The 24,064-nt window shown below is 54.8% G+C and overlaps 11 protein-coding genes across 11 annotated transcripts; 6 read left to right on the forward strand and 5 right to left on the reverse strand.

Annotated features, from left to right (window-relative positions):
- Positions 1-492: 492 nt before the first annotated feature.
- Positions 493-999, reverse strand: M421DRAFT_95070 (ankyrin; the record flags this gene model as incomplete). The annotated part of the gene is made up of 1 exon (XM_033598265.1): positions 493-999. One exon carries the CDS (start codon positions 997-999, stop codon positions 493-495), a length of 507 nt encoding a protein of 168 aa, XP_033445172.1.
- A 760-nt stretch (positions 1,000-1,759) lies between these two features.
- Positions 1,760-2,867, forward strand: M421DRAFT_401230 (uncharacterized protein; the record flags this gene model as incomplete). Its single annotated transcript, XM_033590218.1, has 3 exons — positions 1,760-1,869; positions 1,910-1,919; positions 2,027-2,867. The coding sequence occupies 3 exons, from the start codon at positions 1,760-1,762 to the stop codon at positions 2,489-2,491; spliced, it is 585 nt and encodes a 194-aa protein (XP_033445173.1). The 3' UTR covers positions 2,492-2,867.
- Positions 2,868-4,279: 1,412 nt separating this feature from the next.
- M421DRAFT_424337 (uncharacterized protein) lies at positions 4,280-6,093 on the reverse strand. Its single transcript, XM_033593721.1, has one exon. It carries the CDS (start codon positions 5,708-5,710, stop codon positions 4,373-4,375), a length of 1,338 nt encoding a protein of 445 aa, XP_033445174.1. The 5' UTR covers positions 5,711-6,093; the 3' UTR covers positions 4,280-4,372.
- A 248-nt stretch (positions 6,094-6,341) lies between these two features.
- M421DRAFT_424340 (MCM-domain-containing protein) lies at positions 6,342-8,841 on the reverse strand. The gene has a single exon (XM_033593722.1). The coding sequence runs from the start codon at positions 8,782-8,784 to the stop codon at positions 6,790-6,792; it is 1,995 nt and encodes a 664-aa protein (XP_033445175.1). The 5' UTR covers positions 8,785-8,841; the 3' UTR covers positions 6,342-6,789.
- Positions 8,842-10,339: 1,498 nt separating this feature from the next.
- Positions 10,340-11,355, forward strand: M421DRAFT_424344 (NAD(P)-binding protein). The gene is made up of 2 exons (XM_033593723.1): positions 10,340-10,784; positions 10,831-11,355. The coding sequence occupies exons 1-2, from the start codon at positions 10,361-10,363 to the stop codon at positions 11,241-11,243; spliced, it is 837 nt and encodes a 278-aa protein (XP_033445176.1). The 5' UTR covers positions 10,340-10,360; the 3' UTR covers positions 11,244-11,355.
- Positions 11,356-12,833: 1,478 nt separating this feature from the next.
- M421DRAFT_424345 (glycoside hydrolase family 43 protein) lies at positions 12,834-13,858 on the forward strand. Its single transcript, XM_033593724.1, has one exon. It carries the CDS (start codon positions 12,974-12,976, stop codon positions 13,643-13,645), a length of 672 nt encoding a protein of 223 aa, XP_033445177.1. The 5' UTR covers positions 12,834-12,973; the 3' UTR covers positions 13,646-13,858.
- Positions 13,859-14,502: 644 nt separating this feature from the next.
- On the forward strand, positions 14,503-17,521 carry M421DRAFT_424346 (phospholipase D1). Its single transcript, XM_033593725.1, has 2 exons — positions 14,503-15,249; positions 15,297-17,521. Exons 1-2 carry the CDS (start codon positions 14,749-14,751, stop codon positions 17,334-17,336), a joined length of 2,541 nt encoding a protein of 846 aa, XP_033445178.1. The 5' UTR covers positions 14,503-14,748; the 3' UTR covers positions 17,337-17,521.
- Positions 17,522-17,631: 110 nt separating this feature from the next.
- M421DRAFT_8371 (uncharacterized protein) lies at positions 17,632-18,558 on the reverse strand (the record flags this gene model as incomplete). The annotated part of the gene is made up of 1 exon (XM_033597551.1): positions 17,632-18,558. The coding sequence occupies one exon, from the start codon at positions 18,556-18,558 to the stop codon at positions 17,632-17,634; it is 927 nt and encodes a 308-aa protein (XP_033445179.1).
- A 1,375-nt stretch (positions 18,559-19,933) lies between these two features.
- On the forward strand, positions 19,934-20,629 carry M421DRAFT_8372 (uncharacterized protein; the record flags this gene model as incomplete). Its single annotated transcript, XM_033597552.1, has 1 exon — positions 19,934-20,629. One exon carries the CDS (start codon positions 19,934-19,936, stop codon positions 20,627-20,629), a length of 696 nt encoding a protein of 231 aa, XP_033445180.1.
- Positions 20,630-20,974: 345 nt separating this feature from the next.
- Positions 20,975-21,325, forward strand: M421DRAFT_8373 (uncharacterized protein; the record flags this gene model as incomplete). Its single annotated transcript, XM_033597553.1, has 2 exons — positions 20,975-21,203; positions 21,315-21,325. 2 exons carry the CDS (start codon positions 20,975-20,977, stop codon positions 21,323-21,325), a joined length of 240 nt encoding a protein of 79 aa, XP_033445181.1.
- Positions 21,326-21,772: 447 nt separating this feature from the next.
- On the reverse strand, positions 21,773-23,483 carry M421DRAFT_8374 (alpha/beta hydrolase fold family protein; the record flags this gene model as incomplete). Its single annotated transcript, XM_033597554.1, has 2 exons — positions 21,773-23,254; positions 23,310-23,483. 2 exons carry the CDS (start codon positions 23,481-23,483, stop codon positions 21,773-21,775), a joined length of 1,656 nt encoding a protein of 551 aa, XP_033445182.1.
- Positions 23,484-24,064: the final 581 nt, after the last annotated feature.

The raw sequence follows: 24,064 nt of genomic DNA on the forward strand, positions 1-24,064 counted from the left end.
AGACCTTCGGCGACGGCTACAGTTGTGGACTGCGGGGGCAGCGTGGAGGAGTTGGATCGTGGCTTAGCGTAGCGGAGGTGGGGTGGGAGGGGGTTGTGTAGTGCACTACTGTTGCTGTGGTGAATATACAGTGCTGCACACGGCCGTGGGAGCTATGGCTGCTCGGTATTACTAAAGTTTATGGCAATTGACTCGATTGCTCCACAAGTATCTGGAGGGTTTCCAGATGCCCCCACATCGGGCGGCTACCCCGATGAGACGCCGTGCATACTTGACCGGTGTGTTCTTTCCGTCCTCTTCGGACATCGATGATAGAAGAAGGTGTAGCGCTGCCACTTGTTCATTTCTGACAGCATAGTAGATTGGTAGCTGCACCCCTTGGCTCTGCTGATAGAATGCTGCTGGGTCGCTGGTGAGGATCGACTGAAGAATTGGGACTTGCCCAATCTTAGCAGCGGCCACGGCAAATTCAGAGGCTTTTGATGTTGAATCTTATCTCGTTAAGCTGTCCGCTCTTATGGCAGTCTCTACAAGAGATATGTCGCCGATCCGAATGACGTGATCTGCAAAGCACAGTCGAGTCGCACTATAATGTTGGCAAAAGTGGCTGATAGTCGCTTTTGCGTCCAACAGCCTCGAGATACACTCCGACGATCCGCCCACTGCAGCTTCGAAAAGAGCTGTCTCGTCACGGTTGTTGAGAAGGTTGAGGCTGGCACCTTTGTGGAGCAGGGACTCTACGGCCGCTAGTTGACTTCCATGAGCGGCGCAATGTAGTGCAGTATTACGGTCTGATGCTTGAGAATTCATGTCGAAACCCATGGTCAACATGCTCTCCAGTGTAGATATATGGCCAGATCTCGCCGAATGCCACCAATCAAATATGGCTTGTGGCTTAGTCGGGGTCGATGGGGAGGCTTCGATCGTGTCGCTGCTCTTGGGATCTGCACTGCGCGATGTCTTTTGGCGTCGCGCTTTGTACTCGAGCGGATGGTACATCTTGAGGTGGTTTGCGACATTGTCTTTCCGCGAAAATATTCTATGACAGCGTGGTACTTTGCACGGAAACCTCTCATTACCCAAACGATGTCGAGATGCGACATGTCGATTGAGATCCGCGAGAAGGCCGAACCCTTTCTTACATAATTCACATTGGAAAGGCTTCGTATGTGTTTTATGGTGCTGGCTGCGCCCTGTTAGGTCCTGTGCATTGGTGTAGAAATAGCTAACCTACTTGAATCTCGAACGAGTGTTGTATTGTTTCCCACAGTCCACACACCCGAATACTTCAAGGGAGGCCATAGCTGAGGACTACGCAAGCGTCTGCGATAAGGACGATGAGACAGGTGGTGGTATGATGATATTATGATTCTATAGAGGAGTGCACTATCTATATAGATGTACGAAGTAAAGGAGCGGGAACTAACAAGCTGGCTGATTACGGGGCAACAGCCTCAAACAGTCTTCGTAGGTGTTACACAAAACGACAGATGCCACCATCCATGAAAGACATAGTCGCAGGGCAAAGCATCGACCGGGGATCCCGGTCGCATCCCTATTGTCTGCTCGTATAGGGCTCCGTGGCGAAGCGACCTCTCCCACCTAAAAAACAACGAGTATCCCCCAGCTTTGAAGAATCAATCCAACAAATTGGTCTTCACAAGATTGATATCGAACCCTCGCGTCTCGCGACAGCAAGCACCCAGCTAAATAAAACGCAATATACTCCTCGACACTGTTTGTTTGCAGTCGCGAAACCATGGACCACGACCAGTACCGATATTCATCGCAGAGTATGGGGGGTATCAACCAGCAGCTCTTCAGAAGCTACTTCGCCAACGCTCCATCCGAGCATGTTCCCAACCATGGGTGAGTTTTTTCTAACACCATGCAGCTATGCCTTCCCAAGACAGTGGGAAGTGCGGGATTTGGCTAGATCCCTACCGATTACGACACTGTCTTGGCTAACCACGCCTTCCAATCCGATCCGACTTTGGTTGGGTACGGTCAAACTCCATTTGGTCAGGATCCGATCCCCGTCGAGAAATGGCCTTTGCAACAGGACTTTCTCATCGATATCAACATCCAAGGAATCAACGACCCACACGGTTACTTCCCGGGCCTCCTTTGGCAGAGTGGATTGAACCATGGCCAACAGGTTCCCCCGAACTTCAGCACGCCGACTGTACAGGCTTTGGACCCAGGTGCTGCACAGCAGATGCCCATCACCGTGGAAGTAGAGGTCAGGCAGTTAGACGACGGTGTTTTCTTTTGCTCCCTTGGTTGCAATGCAACTTATTCTCGCATATGTGATTGTCGCCGTCACCTCAAGAAGCACAACGGCCCTTTCTTTCACTGCAACCAGCGCGGCTGTGGCATGTACTTCTACAGACACGATAAGCTGCGCGCTCACATGCAGCAGTGTCATGGTGTTGCTATCCCGCCGCCCGGAAACAGGCGCCGTCAGAGGAGCAGCGCCGCTGGCCAGTAAGCGAGGCCACCCAGTAGTGTGCTTCTTAAACCATCATGGTTCGGTTCCGTCTGTCTCTCTCTTTCGTGTTTGATTGTTTCTCTTGTGCGGTCGATAGCTAGGTAACAAACGATGGCGTTTAGTATCGTGCTTCGCTCCAATCTGATGCTGTGAAGTCGCAACAGTAGCGCCGGCCTAGCCCATTGAATGCCTAGTCTCGAACCTGATCCACATTTCCTGGCTCTCTTCCAACGTCTCGCCTTTTTCAGCATTATCCCAGACTCATCGCTGTTGCTCATTCTTCGCAAAAAAGTGAGGAGCTGCGGAATGAAGCGCGAGCAAAGCCTCAGCCTTGTGTTGTTACCGACACTGCACCACGACCCAGCCTAATGCAATGCAATGCCAGCTCATCACGCACTTGCCAAATTGCCTGCTTTGCCTTGTGTGCGCCTCTCCTGGATATACGCATATCATTGGTAATCTCAGATTAGGCGGATATGTTGAACTTGCCCTCTGCCCTTCGGTGCCTGCTGTGCCTTGTTTCAACGCCACCCACAGCAGCAAGACGATTGGTGCCGCTATGAAAGCCCCTCTCTACGCTACCTTTCCTTGCCCCTCGAGATTCTCCCTAGGGCAGGTGACAATTACGTGTCACAGGAAGAGCTGAGCACAACTGCGATGAGACTCGACTGTAGAGATGCACTGAGCGCCACAGGCTAATGCGTCGACGCAGGGTTATTCGAGCCAGTTGCATGATTGCCTTGGGATTTTACAGTGAGCGAAAAGCGAATGCGAAGCTCCTTAAAGCCTGAGGAGATCCATGAGAGCTATAGTCGTTGTGGTCTACGAAGGCATATAGACCAAGACTGCAAGGTCCATTGTTTGTAGCAGTGAAAAGCTGACTAGTTTACGGTTGCAATTCATCTACGTGTACATCGTACCGTGTTCGAGAAAGACAAAGACAATTTTGGTATGATCTCAAATTTCGCAATACCCATCGGTGTCTGTATGCCTTTGTCGTTGCCGAAGTAGTAGCTCAGATAATTCTGCCCTGGCTTGAGATCCCCATGGCTCAGCAAGCGTTGCATCAGATCCACTTCGTTGTTCTCCGCAGCGTAGTGCAGTGAGGTCTTACCTTCTGGTGTTTGAGTATTGGCAGAGATGATACCATCCTTCAAGAGCTTTTGCAAAGATGATGTGGTATTCTAGCAGCCGGTGTGTCCACATTGCCATTGGATGATTCGCATTGCTCTGGGATCGGAGGACCAGAGGCTGGCTGGTATATCAGTGTTCTCGCGACTCAAGAGCGGCTCAAAAGAAAGCCAGTGTCCATACTTCTTCAGCATCCCAAGCAACTGCGACAAGACCCTCTACCGCGCTGACAAGACGCGTGACCACGCTAGGCAAGGCCTATGTCGCTGACTCGGAGTGTCGCAGTGTTCGTCTGGACATGGAGTATGGTCTTGGGCTTGAGCATTGCATATCTCCTTGCGTATCAATCTGTCCTTTTAATGATGTCTTCATCACAGTATAGTGTTTCCATGCGAGAGTCATTACGTAGTCAATATACGTTGGGCTGTTTTTCGGACGACTCCTCTCGTGCTTACCACATGATGCCGTGATACGAACCCAGTGCTGTCGTCTTGCTGTACGGCCCACCTTCCCCCAAAGCAGCCAGGACGCAACCGCGTTGCAATCCTCGAAAGACTTCAGGAAGTATGGACCACCCGCAGATCGGCACTGAATACCACCGGCTTTCACTTCCATGGATGTGCTACTGCATAAAACCAAATCCCTAAATTCAAATTCATGCAATACAAGTGTGAGAAGCAGTGCATATATGCAAGTCAGAAGTAAATTTGGGTATCACAGTGAACATAAACGCATCGAGGCTGCACCAGCTCACGACGCTAACTCAGATGCCGCAGAACGGATCAACGACCACCAGCCCGCACGCTGCGCGGCCTCGGGAACTTCAACCTGCTGCCCCGCGCGCTGCACCTCCTCGACCTCCGCCTGCCAGTTGCCAATCGCATCCTTCTCATCACGAATACTCGTATCGTTCGGCGCCAACGTCGCCGCCTGCTCAATAAGCGTCACAGCCCTGACGACATTGGCACTCCGCCTCATCAGCCTCTCACACCTCGCCTGCCTATACAGCATCTTGCTCGCCTGCTCGTTGCTCGGCGTCCACGTAGCATCCGCGTGCTGCGCAAATCGTGCGCTCGCAGTCTCGCACTTCCACAGGTAAAGTAGACTCATCTCGCCATTCCTTGTTACAAGCGCGCGACTCGTCTGCTCGCCAGCTATGTCGACCTGCAGGAACGTCGCTCGCAGCAGGTTTAGTGTGAAGTACAGATCGGCGGTTGCGTTGACAAAGTCCGTGCCGCCCGAGGCTTTAAGGCTGAGCCAGGACGAGCTGTGGCGCATGCGCTCGAGGGTGCGCATCGAGTATGCCCAGGACTCGGCAGCGGTGTAGTAGTCGTGGTTCTGCCACTGGCGCTTGCCAACGTCGGTGCCGGTGTGGATGGAGTCGAGGGTCGCTTTGGGGTCTGTCCAGCGCGGTTGGGCGACTCGCGACTTGACCGCTTGTGCAAGTTGTGTGGAGACGGGCCCGCTGATGCTGAGGTCTGCGATACCGCGGAGGTGGGCGGCGATGGGCTCGAGGAGGTGTTGCTGAATCGCGGGAGTGAACACTTCTGCGTGAGACGGGTCGAAGGAGACGGTTGCGTGGATAGAGAGGTGCTCGCTCGCTGTGGCGTTGACGCTAGACATTGCACTCTCGATGTCGAGCTGTCGGCAGAGTGAGGGAAGGTCAGACCGCAACATCATGATCTCGTTCTCGGAGAAGTCAAGGGGCCCGGACGAGAGCGCGGGCTTCGACAGGGTGAAGTGCATCATGTACCCCGGGAACTGCCTCGCCTTGCGTGCGTCTGTCGTGACGGCTGCGATCATCTCGTCGCCCAGGAAGAGTGTGTTGGCATTGAGCCCCCGGCAGGTGACGCGCACGAACTGATTGCGCTTCATCATATCATCGAACGCCTCCTCGTGAATCTGCTTGTTTGTTCGCAGCAGCGCCAAGGCATCGTAGCTGGCTGACCGCTTGCGCAATCCTCCAACGAACCTGGGCTCGTACTCGGGCTCATCGTCCCATGAGCACAACAGCAGATCGTAGATGTTGTTGCGGAGTTCGCCTGGCAGGTCCAGGAAGCGGAAGGGTTGCATGGATAGGGCAGACATATCGCAAGGTATACCGCAGTCGCAGTGGTGGGCAGATGTTGCAATGGCAGTCGTGGATGTTGCAATAGAAGATGCTGCGAGGGTGGTGATGTCGACAGCAGTCGCTAGGAATCAATGTCAAGTCGCTTGGATTGTCGCTATGGAGGATCTCGCACTTGTAGAACGGTAACGTCGGTGAACTAGGTGTTGATTGTTGTGATGTACGGACAGAAATTTCGTGACAAAGCTCACGACGCAAAACTGGGCGGTTCGCATAAATCTCGCACGACGTCGGGAGCACGACATCTCTGATGTTTCAACACGCTTCTCGCCTAGCGTGCTGTTCCTCAGCTCACTGGCTGGGTTCTCGGTTCTGGCAGACGCGCAGCAGGGCAATGGGGAAGGGCGTGCGGAGAAATGAGGAATTGACGCTATGACGACGGTCAAGATGGCGCTTGCTCCAGCTGGGTTGGGTTTGCCCCAACTTTTCCCGTCGGGCAATCATCCGCTCCCGCGGCCCACGGTTTTTCTTCGACGTCAGCTCGGAGACGGGAGATTGTGGGGAGATTGTCAGGAGACCGTTCGGGGTAATTTTGTCAGCCTTGATCTCGAGCATTGACTCGAACAGAGTGCTGTAGCCACAAAGGCAGACCGATGCCAACGGCAACCCTCGTAAGCCCGAGAACAACATTTACTCCATCGTGAGGGGCACAGAAAAGAGCCATAAAGATTGACGTCCGAGGCCAGAGTCAGTCAAGCACGTCGGGAGCAGCTGACTACTTTGACCGGATCCGCATTGTGGTGTTGAAAGTACGGCAATGAGCTAAGTCGCATGATCGATCCGACTTCATCAATCTGGCTTTGTCGCTCCAAGGATCAACCCGCGTCATCGCAAGTACCCGCGGATCCGCACGTGTTCACGATGACAAGCTCGACAGGCTACCGGCCGAAAGACATGGAGAGGGTGACAGTTGAGCCAGGGGAACACATTTGCACTGTGAAAGTGTCAGATCGAATCGTGGTATCTCATTGCTCAATATAAGGCACTATCCAAAACGCTGCTCTAACACCAACATATCGTCATGCAACACACCACCCATCTAAATCTTGTACACTATACCGCCAGAGTACATGATCTTGTTCCGCTCGCTAAGCGTCTCAAGCGCCTTCTCGGCCTCGTCGGCATCGAACGGATGCCTCCCAGTTCCACTGCCTAGCCTTGCGTTGACAGCAGCGACGAGTGGCTCGACGTCGGCAGCATCGTTGGCGAACAGAGGACCGTCGATGAGCTGTCCAAGAGCGGTCTGGAAGACCTGCAGACGCGCTGGGGCGAGGTCTTGCGACTCCTGGGAATCGTCCTGTGTGGCTGGGAGCTGTGATTCTGGACGTGACGATGCCGCGCTGACCTGTGACGAGGGTCCGGCTCGGGAGGACTGATTACGGCCTGTGGTGCGTTGTGTTGTGCGTTGCGTCCTAGGTGTGACGCGGTAAAGCTCATCGTCCTCCTCTTCATCGTCGTCAGCGGGTGCCGGTGTGCGTGTGGCCGTCGTTGTGCGTTGACTGCGTGTGGGCGGACCGCCAGTGCGAGGTGTGGCTGTGGTCTCTTGTTCGTCTCCACCCTTGTCGTCGTCGTCGGATTCGCCCTCGTCAGTAGACATGGCGTCAGGATCACGTACAGTCCTCCTACGTTTGCGACGGTCATCCTCAACAACTTCTTTGAAGAGCGCAAAGCGCAGGATCTGCTCAGCGACCTCTGCATCTTTCTGATCGACCCTCTTTGACAGGCGAGACTTTGCGTGTGCAGTCGAGAGACGAATGAGCGTTTCCAGTGTACGTGCAGTGATGGGCGAGGTACGGCGGGTGCCCGCGTCGAGCTCATCGTTACGCAGCGCCGAGTAGGCTGCGACGATGTGGTCTGCGGCGCCCTTGGTGAGGATTGGCTTCTCACGCTTGGCGTACTGGATGTACTTCTTAATGAAGGGAATGCTGAGAACCTCGGTTCGTTTGCTGCTCCCTCGGCCGACTGTGATGGTGACTCCAGAGTGGAGCATGGGGTTGAACTTCTCGTACACTTCTGTCGGGCGATTGGCATCAGCCTCGGTGTCGAGTCCCACACCAAGGAGCTGTGTACCGTCCTCGCGAACGGGTGCACCCTCTTCAGTACCCGCCTGGCGAAATCGGTGCATGCGGAGAACGTGCTCCGAGATCTGTCTGTCGCGAGCGTCCTCGATGTCGTCGGTGACAACGAAGAGCAAATCGAAGCGAGAGAGGAGAGAGTCGGGCAGGGCGATGTTGCGGTGCGGGTCCTTGTGGATGTCGTACTGGCCGAAGATGGGGTTGGCGGCTGCAATAACACTGCAGCGAGCGTTGAGCGAGGTGTGGATACCAGCTTTGGCAATGGTGACCGTCTGCTGCTCCATGACTTCGTGGATTGCTACTCGATCAACATCAGACATTTTGTCGAACTCATCAATACAGACGACACCTCGGTCGGCTAGGACCATGGCACCAGCTTCCAGACGACGCTCGCCAGTCTCCTTGTCTGATGTGACGGCAGCTGTGAGACCGACACCGGAGGATCCTCGACCAGTTGTGGCGATGGCGAGAGGCGCGGTGTTGAGGACGAAGCGGAGCAACTGCGACTTGGCTGTCGACGGGTCGCCGACCATGAGAATGTTTATGTCTCCCCTCAAATGTGTTCCATTCTCGAGGTTCTTCTCCTGTCCTCCTAGCAACAGCAACAAGATGGCCTTCTTGATGTAGTCATGCCCGTAGATGGATGGCGCGAGCGATTGCGAGAGGAGGTCGAATAGCCGCCTGGTCTTTGCGACTTTGTTGATGTTGCGAATGTCGGTGTCGGTGATGCTGACTTGTGCAATACCGCCGCCAGACTTGGAGGAGAGGAGGATGATGTTGTTGGCGAGGATGAGCGTGCGGAAGGTCGAGCTGCCTGAGCCGGCATTGCGGTTGCCGAGCGAGCGGTATATGCCAACGAGCTGAATGCGGTCTCCAGGCTTTACGCGGTCAACGAGGTCGTCGTCCATGATGACGTCGACGGAGCGCGGCAGCTGACCGGCAGGCGCGCGCTCGGGCATCTCTTGGATGGAGATGGTCTGGTGGTCTCTGTAGATACAATAGCCGTACTCAGTGACGAGCTGCTTTTGTCAGTCATCTATTTGCAACTCTCGTGCCTTCCGGAGCTTACAGGGTTGCCCTCCTCGTCTTCTGTGGGGTACACGCTTGTGCTCGCCGCACCTGTTGTCATGGTCTGATCCCTGTACTCGCGGAAGTGGAACTTCTGCTTGGTCTCATTGTAATGCACACTCTTAACCACCTTCGGCCTGACGAGCGAGGTCTTTGTGACGATACCCTCCAGTGACACCATGTGGTTGAGCTGGTTGGAACTGAGCGTGCGCGGGTTGCACGAGTATTCGCCGAAGCTGCCAATGTAGGCGCAGTAGTATACAACATCGGGGCCGGACTCGTGTTTGGGACGGTCGGTGAAGGCTTCAACGACACTCTTGAGGGCGCGGTCGAAAGCCTCTGCAAAGTCAAAGGGCTGGTTGAGGAGGCCGTCGGCCAGCTCGCGGTGGTGGGCTCGGATCTCATCAATGCTGACCTGGAGAAGTCAGTATAAGATCGTATACTGAACTAACGTCTGACCCACTGTGAGTCTCCTCTGTCCTCTGTTGAGCATCACCAGGATATCTGGGCGGTAGCTGCGAAGGTCAGTACCGCTTTGTTTACGGTCTTCCATACGGCGTATTACCTTCGCTGGGAAACATCATCTGCGCAATCGTGAGCATTCAAGTAGTCTGCATATATTGAGGAGGCGTACCTGGGTCCAAGAACTCTTGTGCAAGACGGATGCGCCTGCGCACTTCCTCGTCTCTGATCACCTCGGTCATGGTGGGCTGTACTGTTTGTGAACGCGGAGGGCGGCTACTACACTATCCACCACTTTGCGATGCGTTTCAGTCGACTCGAGCGGTGATTATGGGTATCTCGCAAAAAGCACAGTCGTTGTTGACAGGGTGGATCTGAGGGGTCGATCAGAAACCTGGGCAACGACGCGAGTCGCGCCTGTCGTTTTCGCGTCGGGTCTAACCGCTTCTGGCGCCTTCAATTACTCACCCCCATTGGGCGTAGTCGCTTTCTCAATCCGTCGACTATCGTCTCCGCGATCGCATGCAGCTTCGTTCAATGTCTTACTCGTCGTTCAATGTCATCTCACTCGACGTCTCTCTGATCTTGCCCAACACAACCGGCTGCCCCTGCTCGAGCATGTTCACGAGAGGCCGTGTACTATGTAGCATCCGCACACCTCCGGGCAAGCCTCATGCTCAGAGCGAAGGATGCATGCTGCGGTGGGCAGCTGCATATTCACACAGCCGAGGTGAATGAGACTCACGGAGATAGAATGGAATTAGCTGCCCAAACACCGACGTCACCCCATTTTTGGCGCGTTGCGATTTGTGTTCGCCGTTGAGCATTGGTCTGCCATTGGCCAGCAAGGTGCTCTAGACACAACCATCTGCATGGCTTCATCTCGAGTTCGGTGGTTCTTGACGTAAGTGCGCTGTTGACGTAGGTTAGTGACAGACAGCATAAAGAGCGGTCCGGTCGCTGTACCAGACGACGTACAAAGCTAGATCAGCTGCCCAACACCACATGGCCCCCCGCGTTTTCCTCATCACCGGTACTTCGACTGGCTTCGGAGAAGAGCTAGTCAAGATTGTCCTCAAGAATGGCGACTATGCTGTTGCTACCGCCCGCAACAGCTTAAAGCTGAAGTTCGATGGCGCGAACGACTCCAACAGTCTTATGGTCGACCTTGATGTCACCGACAAGAGCTCGATTGACAAGGCCTTCGAAGCTGCGGTGGAGAAATTTAAGCGCGTCGACGTCGTTGTGAACAATGCTGGCTACGGATTGAGCGGGGTATTTGAGACGCTTTCTGACGCCCAGATAAGGAAGCAGATGGACATCAACTTCTTCGGATTGATGGACGTCACAAGAAAGGCTTTGGAGACCATGCGAGAGCTCAAGACTGGTGGTGTCATCCAGCAGGTTACCTCAATTGGAGGTCAGCTTGGTAAGTACGATCCGTTAGACATTGAGACGACAAGCTTACAGATCAGGTGTACCTACCTTCTCCGTCTACTGCGCGTCAAAGTGGGCAGTAGAAGGCTTCACAGAATCTCTGTCGAGAGAGCTGAAGCCAGAGTGGGGTATCAAGCTCACATGCATCGAGCCCGGAGGCTTCCGAACCGACTGGTCGGGTCGCAGCATGGAGTTCGGCGAAGTCAAGAACGACGCATACGACCACATCGACCCCAAGAAGAACGCACAGGGCAGGCACAACAACCAGCCTGGTGACCCAGTAAAGGCAGCCAAGGTCTTCTACGACTTGGCCGTCATGAAGGACCCTCCTCTTCGCTGCGCGGTCGGCACCGATGCGTTTAAGGCTATGACGGCTAAGATGGGGCAAACGAAGGAGAATGTGGAGAAGTTCAAGGACTGGACAAACAGCACCGATGTCGACGATCAATAGGACTCCTGCTGAGCCCAATAAAAGACCACAATCCATAGAGACAAGTCTGTAAAAGTCGCGCCGGCTTGCGGGCGACTTCAGCACTCCAGCAACGACAATAAACGGATCAAACTACCTCAAAGCCCGATTGATGGCCCACTCTAACAGACCGAGGGCCAGACTCTACACTCACCAATGCATACTGACATAACTGAGCCATCTTCTGACTTACATGACCTCCATAATGCGGCGGATGCTCCCTTAGCCGCGGCATGGCGCCGGAACAGGCATTTAGTACTACGACGCTGCTGTCGTGATCAGAGCCACGTTGTGCCCAACCCGCACTCGCTGCATGTTTCAGATCGACCCCGAGAAGATCTCCCGACCACGCGAGATGTGATCAATAATGACGCGAATCTTATCACCCACCGAGCGCTCGAGCCCGATCATACAAGACTCAAAAATCACTGTCAATCTACATGTTACAGTAAGCCACCAGCCTCTGCTTTTGCACAACACGACACAGCGAGCTCTGATGTATGGCAACATCTACGACATCACATGTGGCGCTACTGTGTAGCCCCAGATTGGCCATGCATCTTCGACAATTTTTGTGCGAATCGGAGACTCGACAGATCGAGACTGGCTTTCGATAGCTACCTACAGCAAATGCTGAGACCGGATGAACACTGAGCATACCAGCGGATGGAGAGTTTCAAGGTATCGTTTCGACGATTGAGCAGTACCTACGGTTGAATGGTCGTCCGGCCGCGACATCTCCAGAGAGCGGCTGAGCCATCTAATGTCAATCATATCGCCCAAATTCCAGAATGTACCCTAGATTGTGACGAACAGCAGCTGACTGTATGCTCACGAGAGTACACTGGCTGCCTCATGACTGACTCAGAGCCTCGAAACAAACAATGGGGCTTACATCTAGGGCTAGAAACAGCATGCACGGCCAAGTCAGCGCCAGCTAATGGATGGCCAACAGATGTACCGCTAGGTTCCAGGACGTCCACTCGGAACCGGCCCCTGTTATAGTACTTCACATACTACGAGGAAAGCGCGATCAGCGCGAACAATCGCACACCTTGGCAACTGCTTGTCGCTCCACCACGGCGTTCATCAGTACTGCGCCAGCGTTCGCAGCCGTACAGCGGCGGCACCGGCATGACCCTGTTTCACAGTTATTTCTGTTATAAGTACAGTGCAATGGTCTTGGTAGCTTGATCTTTTCTGTCTCCCGGTACATCGTGTGCAGCGAGGGTTTGCATCGCATACGCCGCACTCATCCCACTACAGGGCTCTCCATTTTTTTTATAGCCATGGGCATCTCGACAATTGTCACCCTCGCAACCTTTTTGCCTCTTCTCTTCCGCTTCGGTCTGCCCTCGCCAATACCTGAAGGTGATACAAACAACTACTACCCTTCTCATTATCCTGATCCATATCCATGCTCCGGGAACAATTCCTGGATTCACGATCCCAGCATTATCTATGAGGACGGCACGTACTGGCGCTTCTCCACAAGTGGCAACATAGCTGTCGCTACTGCTCCTGCAATGAAAGGCCCATGGACGTACAAGGGTCCTCTGCTACCAAAGGGCACGAAGATTCGTGTCGCTGATAACCAAGATATATGGGTAAAGGATCCAATTACCGGTCCCCAGCAGCAGCGCTGACACACGCAGGCCCCATCAGCATCCAAATTCAATGACCAATATTTCGTCCACTACTCCGTAAGCACCATGGGCTCACAAGACTCTCAAATCGGCGTTGCCACCTCTTCCTCCCTGTCAGGGCCCTGGATAGACCACGGCTCTCTCAACCTCCCGCAGCACCCCACATACAACCTAATCGATCCTTCTATCTACCAGGATTCGCCTGACGACACTCTCTACTTCACATTTGGCTCCTACTGGTCCGGGATCCAGCAATTCGCCCTCCCCTCACACGAATATCTGATGGCCGTCGACGGCACACAGACACGCAGCGAAGACATACACACGATTGTGACCAACACAACAGTCGCCGCTGCAGTCGTCGAAGGCGCAGTAACTTTCAAGCACGGTGGTTGTTACTACCTCTTCTTCTCCGTGGGCCTGTGCTGCAACACACCGACCGTTGGCCTCGCGGCTCCGGGCGACGAGTACAGGATCGCCGTATGTCGGGCTGAGAAAGTCACCGGGCCGTATGTTGATCGTGACGGGAGGGATTGTAGACAGAGTGGAGGCTCGACGGTCTTGGCAAGCCATGGGGATGTTTATGCGCCGGGCGGCCAGGGGGTTTTGGGAATGGATGATGGGTGGGATGTGATGTACTATCATTATGTGCGGCCGAGTGTGGGATATGCGGCGGATCAGTTCTTTTTCGGGTGGAACTATTTGGAGTGGAGAGAGGGCTGGCCTGTAGTTGTCTGAGGCCTCTGGTAATGCTGGCGATTGAGGACGACAACCTTTGAAGGCTGGCGGGAATGGAGGCTTGAAGTGAGTGCTATCTTTTGGCTGAAGGAGACATTCGACTATACTGTATTGCTCAGCGTTCCTTGTTACATTCATCGTTTTCATGACGGTATATCAAGAGGGTAGTATTTAACACTGTACGATAAGCTATCCCTAGTAAAACCCACACTGCTCCTTCTTACAAGCTCGACTTTGCTGCAGATTAAAGACGAAAGCGCTCGTATAAGTTGTAAGCTAGTGCCGGTACGAGATCGCTTCGTGCACTAGATTGCCGGTATAGTGAGCTGCATACTTAGACGCCAAAGAGCACGCGCTGATCATGTTGCATCCGCGGAGGGTTCTGTGGCTCGTCGTGGCTCATGGTGGCTCAACCCGGGATATGTGCTCTCCGTAAGTTAAAGCGGGGATCTGGCAGAAAGCTTATTTCGAGCGGACGAAGCTTGGTCTTTCATTCGCAATCAATTGCGGCTTTCAGAGCCTGCGTTCAGCCTCAAATGAGCGCCGTCGGTGATGACAAGAGCATCTACCGTGTCTGTCCATACGTCTGCCTTGTTAGGATGAACAGGGCAGAGCTCGCGTGCTCCAGCCCCTCCAGATCCTTCATGCGTCCCGCTAGTCCAATCACATGCAGTGCTCGAAATCATGCCGCGCAAGGATCGGACCGAGTTCCATCCAGAGACGTTCGATCTCTCGCAAGCGCGTTCGACAACATCTGTAAGAACCACACGCAGGGTGCGCGCGAAAGACATAACAATTGTCGTGGCAGCGCGCGGTAGATTGACACATGAAACGATTGCGAATCTCATAGAATAGCCCTAGATGCGGCGCCAGCCTGAGTGTGGCTAAAGTTCCTTGGCGCACGTAATCCTTCCTCTCCCGCTCACGCGTCGCTGCAAAGACTCGACAGTGAATACCGGTTTGCCCTGTGCTACACCAGTGTACAAGACCGGTTCCTGTGCTGCGATCTTCTTCACTGCAAAGCCTCGCCCCTCAGCCTCTTTCTGCGCCTCAATTTTCGCATTGCGCCGTCATTAGCACCGCAGCGTTCGTGCGCCTCAAATATGTCTGATGCGGGGAAGCAGAAGGGACTGAAGAAGTTCTTCCACCCTTTCAACCACAAGGCCAGCGAGAAACTCCAGGAGCTGCAGGAGAAGCTCGAACATACTAAGCTGAGAGAAGCGCACATCAAGGCTGTGCATGTCAGCCACAAAGTGGGCAAGTTCAAGAATCTGTTCAACACCAACCACCGTCACGACGAGGACCATGAGCAGGCGACCGATGACAAGCGCACGAGGGTCGGAGAGAACCATCGCTTCCATTCATTTGCGCCGGAAAGAGAAGGCAACATAGTGAAGTGGTATGTTGATGGTCGAGACTACTTTTGGGCTGTTGCCGAGGCACTGGAGAAGGCGCAAGAGACCATCTACATCGCAGACTGGTGGTTGTCGCCTGAGCTGTTCCTCAAGCGCCCTCCTTTCTATAATCAGAAATGGCGACTGGACCAGATTCTCAAGCGCCGGGCGCAGGCTGGTGTGAAGATCTACGTTTCCGTATACAAAGAGGTGTGCAAATCATCGATTCAAAATGCGCGCGAAGCTGACGTATCCAGGTTTCCGCTGCACTTACATGTAACAGCCAGCACACCAAGAAAGCGCTAAGTGGTCTCATCAAAGAAGGCGAGCCAGGGTATGGGAATATCAACGTGATGAGACATCCGGATCATAATGTATTTGAGAACGCCTCTGATATGACCTTCTACTGGGCGCATCATGAGAAGTTTATTGTGATCGACTACGCTATGGCATTCATTGGCGGTCTCGACTTGTGCTATGGGCGATGGGACAACAAGCAGCATCCGCTGGCGGATGTTCATCCCTCTGGAATCCAGAACCAGATCTTCCCCGGCCAAGACTTCAACAACAATCGCATTCTGGACTTTGAGGGCGTTGAGGACTGGAAGTCGAATAAGCTGAACAAGCTCGAATATGGTCGCATGCCATGGCACGATGTCGCTATGGGCGTCATTGGCCCGGCTGTGTATGATATCGCCGAACACTTCGCCCTCCGCTGGAACTTCGTCAAGCGCGACAAGTACAAGCGTGATGAGCGATATGACTGGATCACGATGGAAGGACGAGAAGGCGAGGACGAGGATTTGATTGGCGTACAAAGACCGAAGTTTCCCGTTGGGGACTACGTACATCACCCGAAGACACCGCTCTCCCAGAAGAACCTGGACAACCGCGGCACAGTACACGCTCAGCTAGTACGAAGTAGTTGTGACTGGAGTATGGGCATCTTACCTGAGGAGCATAGCATCCAGAACGCCTACATTGAGCTCATCAGGAACGCACAGCATTACGTGTACATCGAGAACCAATTCTTCATAACCAACACACGGAAAGACGACAGTAGCCCTGTCCACAACCAAATTGGTGCTGCCATTGTCGAAGCTGTTGTGAAAGCCGGAAAAGAAGGTCGCAAGTTCCGAGTCATCATCGTCATTCCAGCTATCCCGGGTTTCGCTGGCGATCTCCGAGACAACGCTGCCGCCGGAACTCGTGCGATCATGGACTACCAATTTAAGAGCATCTGCCGTGGCGAGGACAGTATCTTTGAGCGGGTCAAGGCGCAGGGAATCGATCCTAACGAGCATATCTTCTTTTTCAACCTTCGATCGTACGACCGCATTAATGTCACTCCCACGCTTAAGAAGCGCGAGGAGGAATCAGGGACATCGTACATGGATCTCGAGCAAGCTGAGATTGAGGAGCTAGAAGCACCCCTCGAAAACGGTGAAGCGGCAAGAGCGAAAGCCAAGGAGCTTAGAGACAAGTTCATGGGCCAGGAAGTTGACGTCGGGAAGGGCGATCAGGGAGGGGTTATCGATCCTGACTCGATAGCAGATGACGCTATGCTCAACGACAAGAAGCCCAGCAACGAAGAGTGGGAAGGCGACCCCGAGGAGGAGAAGAAGCATTTCTTCCAGGAAGAGCTCTACATCCACGCTAAACTGTGCATCATCGACGACAAGTACGTAATCTGCGGCTCCTCCAACATCAACGACCGCTCGCAGCTGGGCCTGCACGACTCAGAGCTGTCGATCGTTCTGCAAGACAGAGACGAGATTGATATCCAGATGGATGGGAAGCCCTACAAAGCCGCCCGCCTTGCACACGACCTGCGCTCCAACCTCTGGCGCGAACACCTGGGTCTCCTCCCCGCGCAAGCACTCGAAGCCTCCGATGACCCCAACGCACAGCCTCCCGGCGAGAATTCCCCCAACGACCCCCAGCCCGGGCCGGAAGCAGAGTTTGTCGCCGACCCACTCTCAGAAAAGCTCTGGGACGAGTGGTGCGGCCGCGCAACCGTCAATACAGAAGTCTTCCGCACGCTCTTCCACGCAGATCCCGACGACAACATCCTCACCTTTGAGGACTACGATAACTTCACGCCGAACCCGAAGAAGGACAAGGAACACAAGCAAGGTCACCTGTACGATATGGTGCGCCCGGTGGCGGAGATCAGACAGGAGTTGGATCGTATTCAGGGCCATCTCGTCTGGATGCAGTTGAGGTTCATGGAGAAGGCGGATCTGGCGGAACGTGGCTTGCAGGTCAACTCGTTCACGGAGTCGGTCTACACATAGACGAGAGGTTGTAGATGTAGAGCAGCGCTGGTGTGTTGGTCTGCTTATGTTTGTACGTGGAGATGATATTACGTGCTATGATGGAGCCTGGGTGAGCTGGCGGTGTGTTGGCGTCTGGATTCCCTATTGTCGCTAATATCGATACCGCATAATTCAAATATTGTCGTGACACGGTACGTCCCCGGCTGTAGTTTCAAGTCGGATATCCAATAACATCCGCACAGAAGACGAAAAGACCGCTGTGACCGCTCATCTTCAAACGCCAGCCATCTCTACACCTCGTCCCCACCCGCACTCATCCTGAACGCCTCTTCTGCCGCTTCACGCCCTCAGCAGTCTTCTCCTGCTCCTCGGCCAACCACCTACTCCTGCGCCTCGTCGCCCGCGTACTCATCTGCAATGTCTTCTCCGCATTCTGGACGTCCCTCCTCTCTGCCAGCGGTCCAGCAAGGACCTGCGCAGGAGTTAGACCGTGCCACCAGTCCGCGCCGAAGCCACCTCGGAAAGGTGCAACGGGAGGAGGTGCGCCGACTGTGTAGACCTCGGTGATGTCTGTACTGCGAGCGAGCTGTGCGTGGCCGGCGCGGACTGCGTCGCGGAGCATCAAGCAGGATGGTGAGGGTGGGGAGGCAAGCGTGGTTATGTTGCACAATGTGATGAGAGGGCGTGGTGGCGTGGAGATGAGGCATTCGCGGGTGTAAGTGACGAACTCTGCGATTTGGTCGTCAGTGTACCACTCCCGGATCGAGTCAGGATGCCCAAGCTCCTGGTCAGTCTCGCTGTCAAACTCGCGGTTGTCTTGCTCGCATTGATCAAATTCAACTCCGCTGTGTTCAGCTTGTAGTCCTCGCGGAATCCCAACATACTGGAATCCGCGCCGTAGATGGACCGGGTTCAAGGCGATATTGAAGACTAGCATTTTTGACCCTGTCTCAGGTTTGTCTCTCGATTTGCGAGATGGGTTGGTGTCGACGCCTTGCTGATTGTCTCCAGCTCCTTCAACTTCGGCCGAGGGAATGGGTATTCCAATCCGGAACTGGGAATACTGTGCTCCGCGCCGCAAGTTGATAGGATTCAGAAGCGTCTTGAGGCTTAAGAACCCAGGTTCTGACATCTCGTGCAGTGTTGAACAGTGGATGTCGATGACTGAGTTGCCGATGTGTGGTTGACTTGCGCGCTTACGGAGACGGTGCGCGATCGTCCGTTGTGTAAGCTTCGACATGAGTGTATAGTGTTCGATCTATACTATATTGTGTGGGATGAATGTTCGGACAGACGAGATGCACAACGCACTGCAGCCTGCACTCACGATGTCGCTAGTGAATGTATATCCTCAAGCTCGCGGAAAGCACCAGCTACTCCCAACCACTCATTGTTTCCTGCCAAATACTTGCATTACTCCTTCCTCTCGCCAGTGACCATGCATTTCACTCACTCCGTTGCTTGTTTGCTGGCTGCTGGCAGCCTTGCCTATTTCCAGCTCGGAACATCCTTGCACATCAGCAGTACCAACAACAACAGCATTGCATTCAACTTTGGCGCCGCGTCAGGAATGAGGCTGGATACCACCGTCCTCTGCTCCAGTCTGGTCGGCTCCCGTACCAGCCTTTAACGCTCCACCGTCTGCCGTCGCAACTTCCATCTCATATTCCTACACAAACATGCCGTCCGCGACTGCTTCAATCGACGCGCAGGAAGACAGCATATATCACGTACCACGAGATCGATTTGGAACTATAGCAGTTCTTGCAACCTGCGCTGTGATTGGTATCGTAATGTTTGTCATCACGGTATGGGCTTTCATCGCACATCGCAACGGTCGCCGCCCATGCGCTTGTTTCGGTGGCTGTGGTGGACGCAAAAAGAATTCTCGGAAATATAGAGACGGCTCTGTGAATTCAGAATTGGCATTTGCTGGTGCTGGTCGCCATTTTGATCGACGGCCGATGTCCATGCAGCCGCAACCGTTCACCATGGCGGCACCTCAGCGACCTCGGCCGGTGCGGTCTCAGATGCGCGGTCAATCGGACGCTGATTGGGTTGCTATGTTCAAAGGGACTAAATAGCTGAGTTTGTTCGGTATTTTCTCAGATCTAGAAAAGTTACTGCGTTTATCCTTCCCAAAACTCCTCACAGCCCGTGACTTCCTGTGACTCAAGTGCATACAGAGATAGAGAGAGCCGCCACTTGTTCACTTTGACTGCTAAATTTTCGTGCTACGTCTACGGTGCAGATTCTCGCGTTTTTGACTATTGATTGCTTTGCACGCCTAAGGCAACACTGTGCATTCACACAGCACGACGATGTACAGAAACACACTCTAATATCCTAGTTATATCATGTCTCACATTCACCGTTGAAATTCCTTGTTCAACTCACCACTACTCAGACTGTCTTTGTGCTCAGACACGATATCTCACGCAGGTCTTTCTAACTTCAACTGGCCGACCACAGCGCCTGGAGCCCCGAATCTGCCCAAATTTACTTTGGATCCAGCACCTACACTCTCAACAGTCCCGTTTATGGGGGCATCCACCATAAATCTGTCAATGGCAACACAGCCAGCGGGAACTGGCGTGATGAAGACTGTTTATACCATGTTGACTTCAACCGTTCCCCATGACCCAGCTGTCGATACTGCAACGGCCTCGCTAATCTATCAGACGAAGCCACTGGGCTTTGTAGCGCCAGTCCGACCCACCAAGATCCTCACACCCGTACCCAAGATAACTGTAGCAGCTTTCGAACTCCACACGCCCCCGGCAGGTCTTGCTGTGTCCAACATCGCAGAGCCACTGCCTGCAAAGTCGAACTCCAGTCCAACGCCAAACCCGTCGTCAACAGATGCCAGCACCACCTTTGCCTCGGACAACTTTAGCACAAAGATCACAGGCATCGTTGTCGGCGCGGTAGTACTTGTGCTTCTCGTCGGTCTCGCACTGGCATGCTGGCGAGCGCGCCGGTCCAAAGTCCAAGACTCTGAATCAGCACCCGCAGATGTGGCTGCCGTGCTCGACGCAAAGCGACAGCGTGCGGAATATCTAGGCGTGCAGCGATGGTCTCGCTGCGATATCCAGGCGAACATGCACCGATTTCAAGCAGTCCGGGCCAGCATGGCTGCAAGGGGGGCCGCAAAGGAGGGTGGAGTTGTAGAGGCTGAAGGTGAGGTGTTTGAGATGCAGGAACCGCTTGTGCAGTCCCGTCGACCTTCGGGTCTGGCGATGCATCCGCCGACGCCTGTGATGTCGGAGTACAAGAAGGGTGATGGGAAGGATGGAGGCCGAGCTTTGTAGGCAAAGATGTGACGTGCACTGACGCTGTGAGAGGACTGTATGCACATGATCGTAATTTGTCCAACTAGAACTTACTGTGTCGATTGATCCACGTCTTGTCACCCAGCTTGTATGTCGCTCGTTCCTACAAGTTCCACGCGTTGCTGGACTTTGACAGTGCTATCGATATCTGTCTGCTCGCATTGTGACCGCACAACCACTGTCCCAACGGCTGCTCATCTACGATACGTGTGTATCCATTATTCACGCTCGCATACATGACCGCAAATACGCATCCCACCTTCTCCCCACAATCAGCAAACACCAAATTATCAACCAACCAAACAACCACCTAAACTACACACCATGTCCTCCTCAACCCCCGTTGAAGCCCCAGACCCCAAAATTGATCCCATCACCCTCCCCCTGCTCATCGCACTATGCATCTTCACGCCCTCGCTGCTGGCCATCACGGGCTACTTCATCTATCTGCACACGGTGAAGAAGTGCGAGGACAAGAAGCAGCGGGCGAAGCAGGACGACAAGGCTGCTACCGGGATCGTGAGGGAGATGCAGCCGCGAGGTGGAGTGGCAGGTGCGTAAGTTTATTGATGTGCCTTTGTTGAAGTGAGGGGGAGGGTAGGGGGGGGAGGGGGGTGTAGTACAGCAGTATGTATAAAATGATGCTGAATAAAGACTTGTTCAGCAGATGATTGATGCAGAAATAAGGTGGAGAAATGTAGTAGAATGATGTAGAGACAAGGTAGACGGTACGATAGTAATGATGTAGAGACAAGGTAGACAGTACGATAATAATGATGTAGAAGCAAGGCAGACAGTACAATAGTAATGATGTAGAAGCAAGGTAGACAGTACAATAGTAAGGCATTCCGTACAACATTATGCCCAATGAAGATTTGTTCAGCAGAAAATTAGGTCGATCTGCGTGATCCTTGACACGCCATCTTATCCGGAGTGGACGACAGTAGCGCTTCGTCCGGGAGATTGAGTGGCACCACCAGCGAATGAGCATAACATGTCCAAGGATCAAGGCGGTACAGCAGAAGAAGGAAGTTCGCTGTCGTCAAAGGGTATGTGACTTGCAAGTCTAAAGGCCACATTAAAGCTACACAAATAGTCTCCAACGCTGCAGGACCTTGCACCCTACAACCGACCCGTCGCTCTGCGGTCCACATCCCTCGTCTCCCGCATCTCCTCAAGCATGACGCGGTTGAACTGCTCCCACCCATCGAGATAAACGTGATGCCCCGCCTTGTGGATGATGACGACCTTGGCCTGAGCCTGGTCTTTCTCCCTCTGCTCTCTGCTCTGTGCCTTCAGGACGCGCTCGCGCTCCTCGCTGATCCTCTGCTCCGCTGCGTGGCCGCCCGCGACGTCCATCCAGTCATTCTCGCCGTACATGAAGACGACCGGGAATCCGTTCTCGCGGGTGGGTTGCGAGCCGGAGTGGGAGAGGGAGACGGACTCGGGCGGCGTGTCGCCGTCGACGCTGGGCGTGGCGTGCGGGCCGATCCACTGCCGTCCCAGGCCGTGGATGCGGCGGATGAGGGGCGAACGCGCAAACGCGCCGGGCGCGAGCAGGTAGCTGAGGGCGTACTCGCTGCTGCCCCGCTGGCGGAAGAGTGCGTAGCTGTAGTCGTGCAGCGCCTGCGCCTCTTCTTCCGGCAGGTGGCTGAAGCGTCGACTCGTCCACCCCGACACGAGACGCGGGCCCAGCGGACCACTCCAGCGCACAAAGGTGAACGGGGAGAGCATGTTGGCTTCCCAGAGGTACGTGAGCCAGCCAGGCATGCGACGACGGGGTGGCTGGTTTGGCTTCTCGGCCCTCTTCTTCGCTTGGTTGAGGAAGTTGTTGTTGTCTGCGGTCGAGGGCGGGACGCCGTTGCGGGTTGAGGCTGCGTCCTGGGTGAATTCGTTGGCCATGGTGGAGTCGCTTGGATCGGGCATTTCTTCGCTGACGGCGTATGGGTCCTCTGGTATCCCCACGGGACTCGCGAGGATGAGCTTGTTGAGGTGGCCTGGATACTTCAGGGCGTAGGCAACGGCGAGGTAGCCGCCCAGACTGTGGCCCAGCAGCGTGAACTTGTCCAGCCCACGCTTGATGCGCCACTCCTCCAGGGCGTCGATGAAGAACGACTCGGCTTCGGCGATCTTACCGTCCTTGTCCTTGGCGTGGATCTTGAACGTCGAGCGGCTGCTGCGGCCCATGCCGAGCAGGTCCAGCGCGTACACCTTCCAGCCTTCGGCCCGCGAAAGGCCCTCAAAGTTGCGGTAGAAGAAGCCCAGCCCGGCGCCGTAGCCGTGCAGCATGACGAGGTGCTCCTCGACGTCCTCGCCCAGTCGCTCGACGCTGAACTCGTTCAAAGCGCGCCCCTTGCCGCTCAGCTCGACCATCTGCGAGTTCCACCGGCGCGGGCCGTACGGATCCGCGAGGGCGTCAGTCGTGGTGTGGTCCTCCGACTTCTTCGGCGGCGCTGCGAGATCCGCCGTTGACGGTGACGTCGACGGTGACGTCGACGTCGGCGCTGACGCCGAGCCAGTCTGTGTGTGTGTCGGCGGCCTCTGCAGGTAGGGAATGAAGGACATGACGCGGTGCTCCGTGGCCATGGGGGACAGGCCGGCCCACTGTCGCACGTTAGGGGAGCGCCCACCGTCACACCAGGCAGGAATCGCAACTCACCCACTGCGAGAAGCCGTCGCTCGCGCTCAGCGGGAACCACTTTGCGATGCGGCCCGGCGCCTGTCCCTCGGCCCGCTGCGAGGCGAGCGGGCTCTGCTGCGTCTTCGTCCTCAGCTCGCCGCTCGCCTCGTCCTCGTCGCGCGCAGCCACGGTGCTACTGTTCTTCTCGCCCATCTTAATTGGGGTGCTCAGACTGAGGCTGATGTAGCTCGCGCCTCCAAAGCCAACCGTCTTCTGAAGCGCGCCACGTGCGGCGGGTCTTGTCCGTAAGTACAGCCTCAGCATGCGTAGCTGGGCAAAAAGAGAAGCCGCGCTGGAAATGGTGGCGGTCTTGCGTTGCAGGACACCTCGAACGCTGGGGCGCGTTGCGAGGCGCTGCACGGCACTTTTGTATGTGCTGACGTACTGGAGCGATGCGGCGGACGACGGGCGGCGAATCGCTGGTTATGCGCCCGTGGTGATTATGGCAACCGGCCTTAGGCGTTAAGAAACCGGACGAGTCTCGCCGCTGCGCCGTCCTGAGAGCTGCTGCCTGGGAATCTGTCTGGAAACTGCCCGCAGCCCGTGGCCAGTAATCGAGCGTCGTGAGGGAGGTCGCAGTCGAGCAGAATGTTGTGCATCACAGCAGGAGGGGCACTGCCTTGAGGGGCATCGAGTCGTATTGAAAGTACCTGGGGCGCCGGCGCGTTGAGGAGGGCACATACATATCGGCGCCGTACCTTCCTTTCAACATTGCCCAGGTGACCTTCAATTGG

The sequence above is a fragment of the Didymella exigua genome (assembly GCF_010094145.1).
Source record: "Didymella exigua CBS 183.55 unplaced genomic scaffold M421scaffold_34, whole genome shotgun sequence".
NCBI classification, from domain to species: domain Eukaryota; kingdom Fungi; phylum Ascomycota; class Dothideomycetes; order Pleosporales; family Didymellaceae; genus Didymella; species Didymella exigua.

Excerpts from the sequence above, each read along its gene's own strand:
- M421DRAFT_424346 (XM_033593725.1), top strand. The coding sequence starts at position 14,749 with ATGTCTGATGCGGGGAAGCAGAAGGGACTGAAGAAGTTCTTCCACCCT. Across the intron at positions 15,250-15,296 it reads ACGTTTCCGTATACAAAGAG|GTTTCCGCTGCACTTACATG; the intron begins GTGTGCAAATCA and ends TGACGTATCCAG.
- M421DRAFT_424340 (XM_033593722.1), bottom strand. The coding sequence starts at position 8,784 with ATGCCCGAGCGCGCGCCTGCCGGTCAGCTGCCGCGCTCCGTCGACGTC.
- M421DRAFT_424344 (XM_033593723.1), top strand. The coding sequence starts at position 10,361 with ATGGCCCCCCGCGTTTTCCTCATCACCGGTACTTCGACTGGCTTCGGA. Across the intron at positions 10,785-10,830 it reads CTCAATTGGAGGTCAGCTTG|GTGTACCTACCTTCTCCGTC; the intron begins GTAAGTACGATC and ends CTTACAGATCAG.
- M421DRAFT_424337 (XM_033593721.1), bottom strand. The coding sequence starts at position 5,710 with ATGTCTGCCCTATCCATGCAACCCTTCCGCTTCCTGGACCTGCCAGGC.
- M421DRAFT_424345 (XM_033593724.1), top strand. The coding sequence starts at position 12,974 with ATGGGCTCACAAGACTCTCAAATCGGCGTTGCCACCTCTTCCTCCCTG.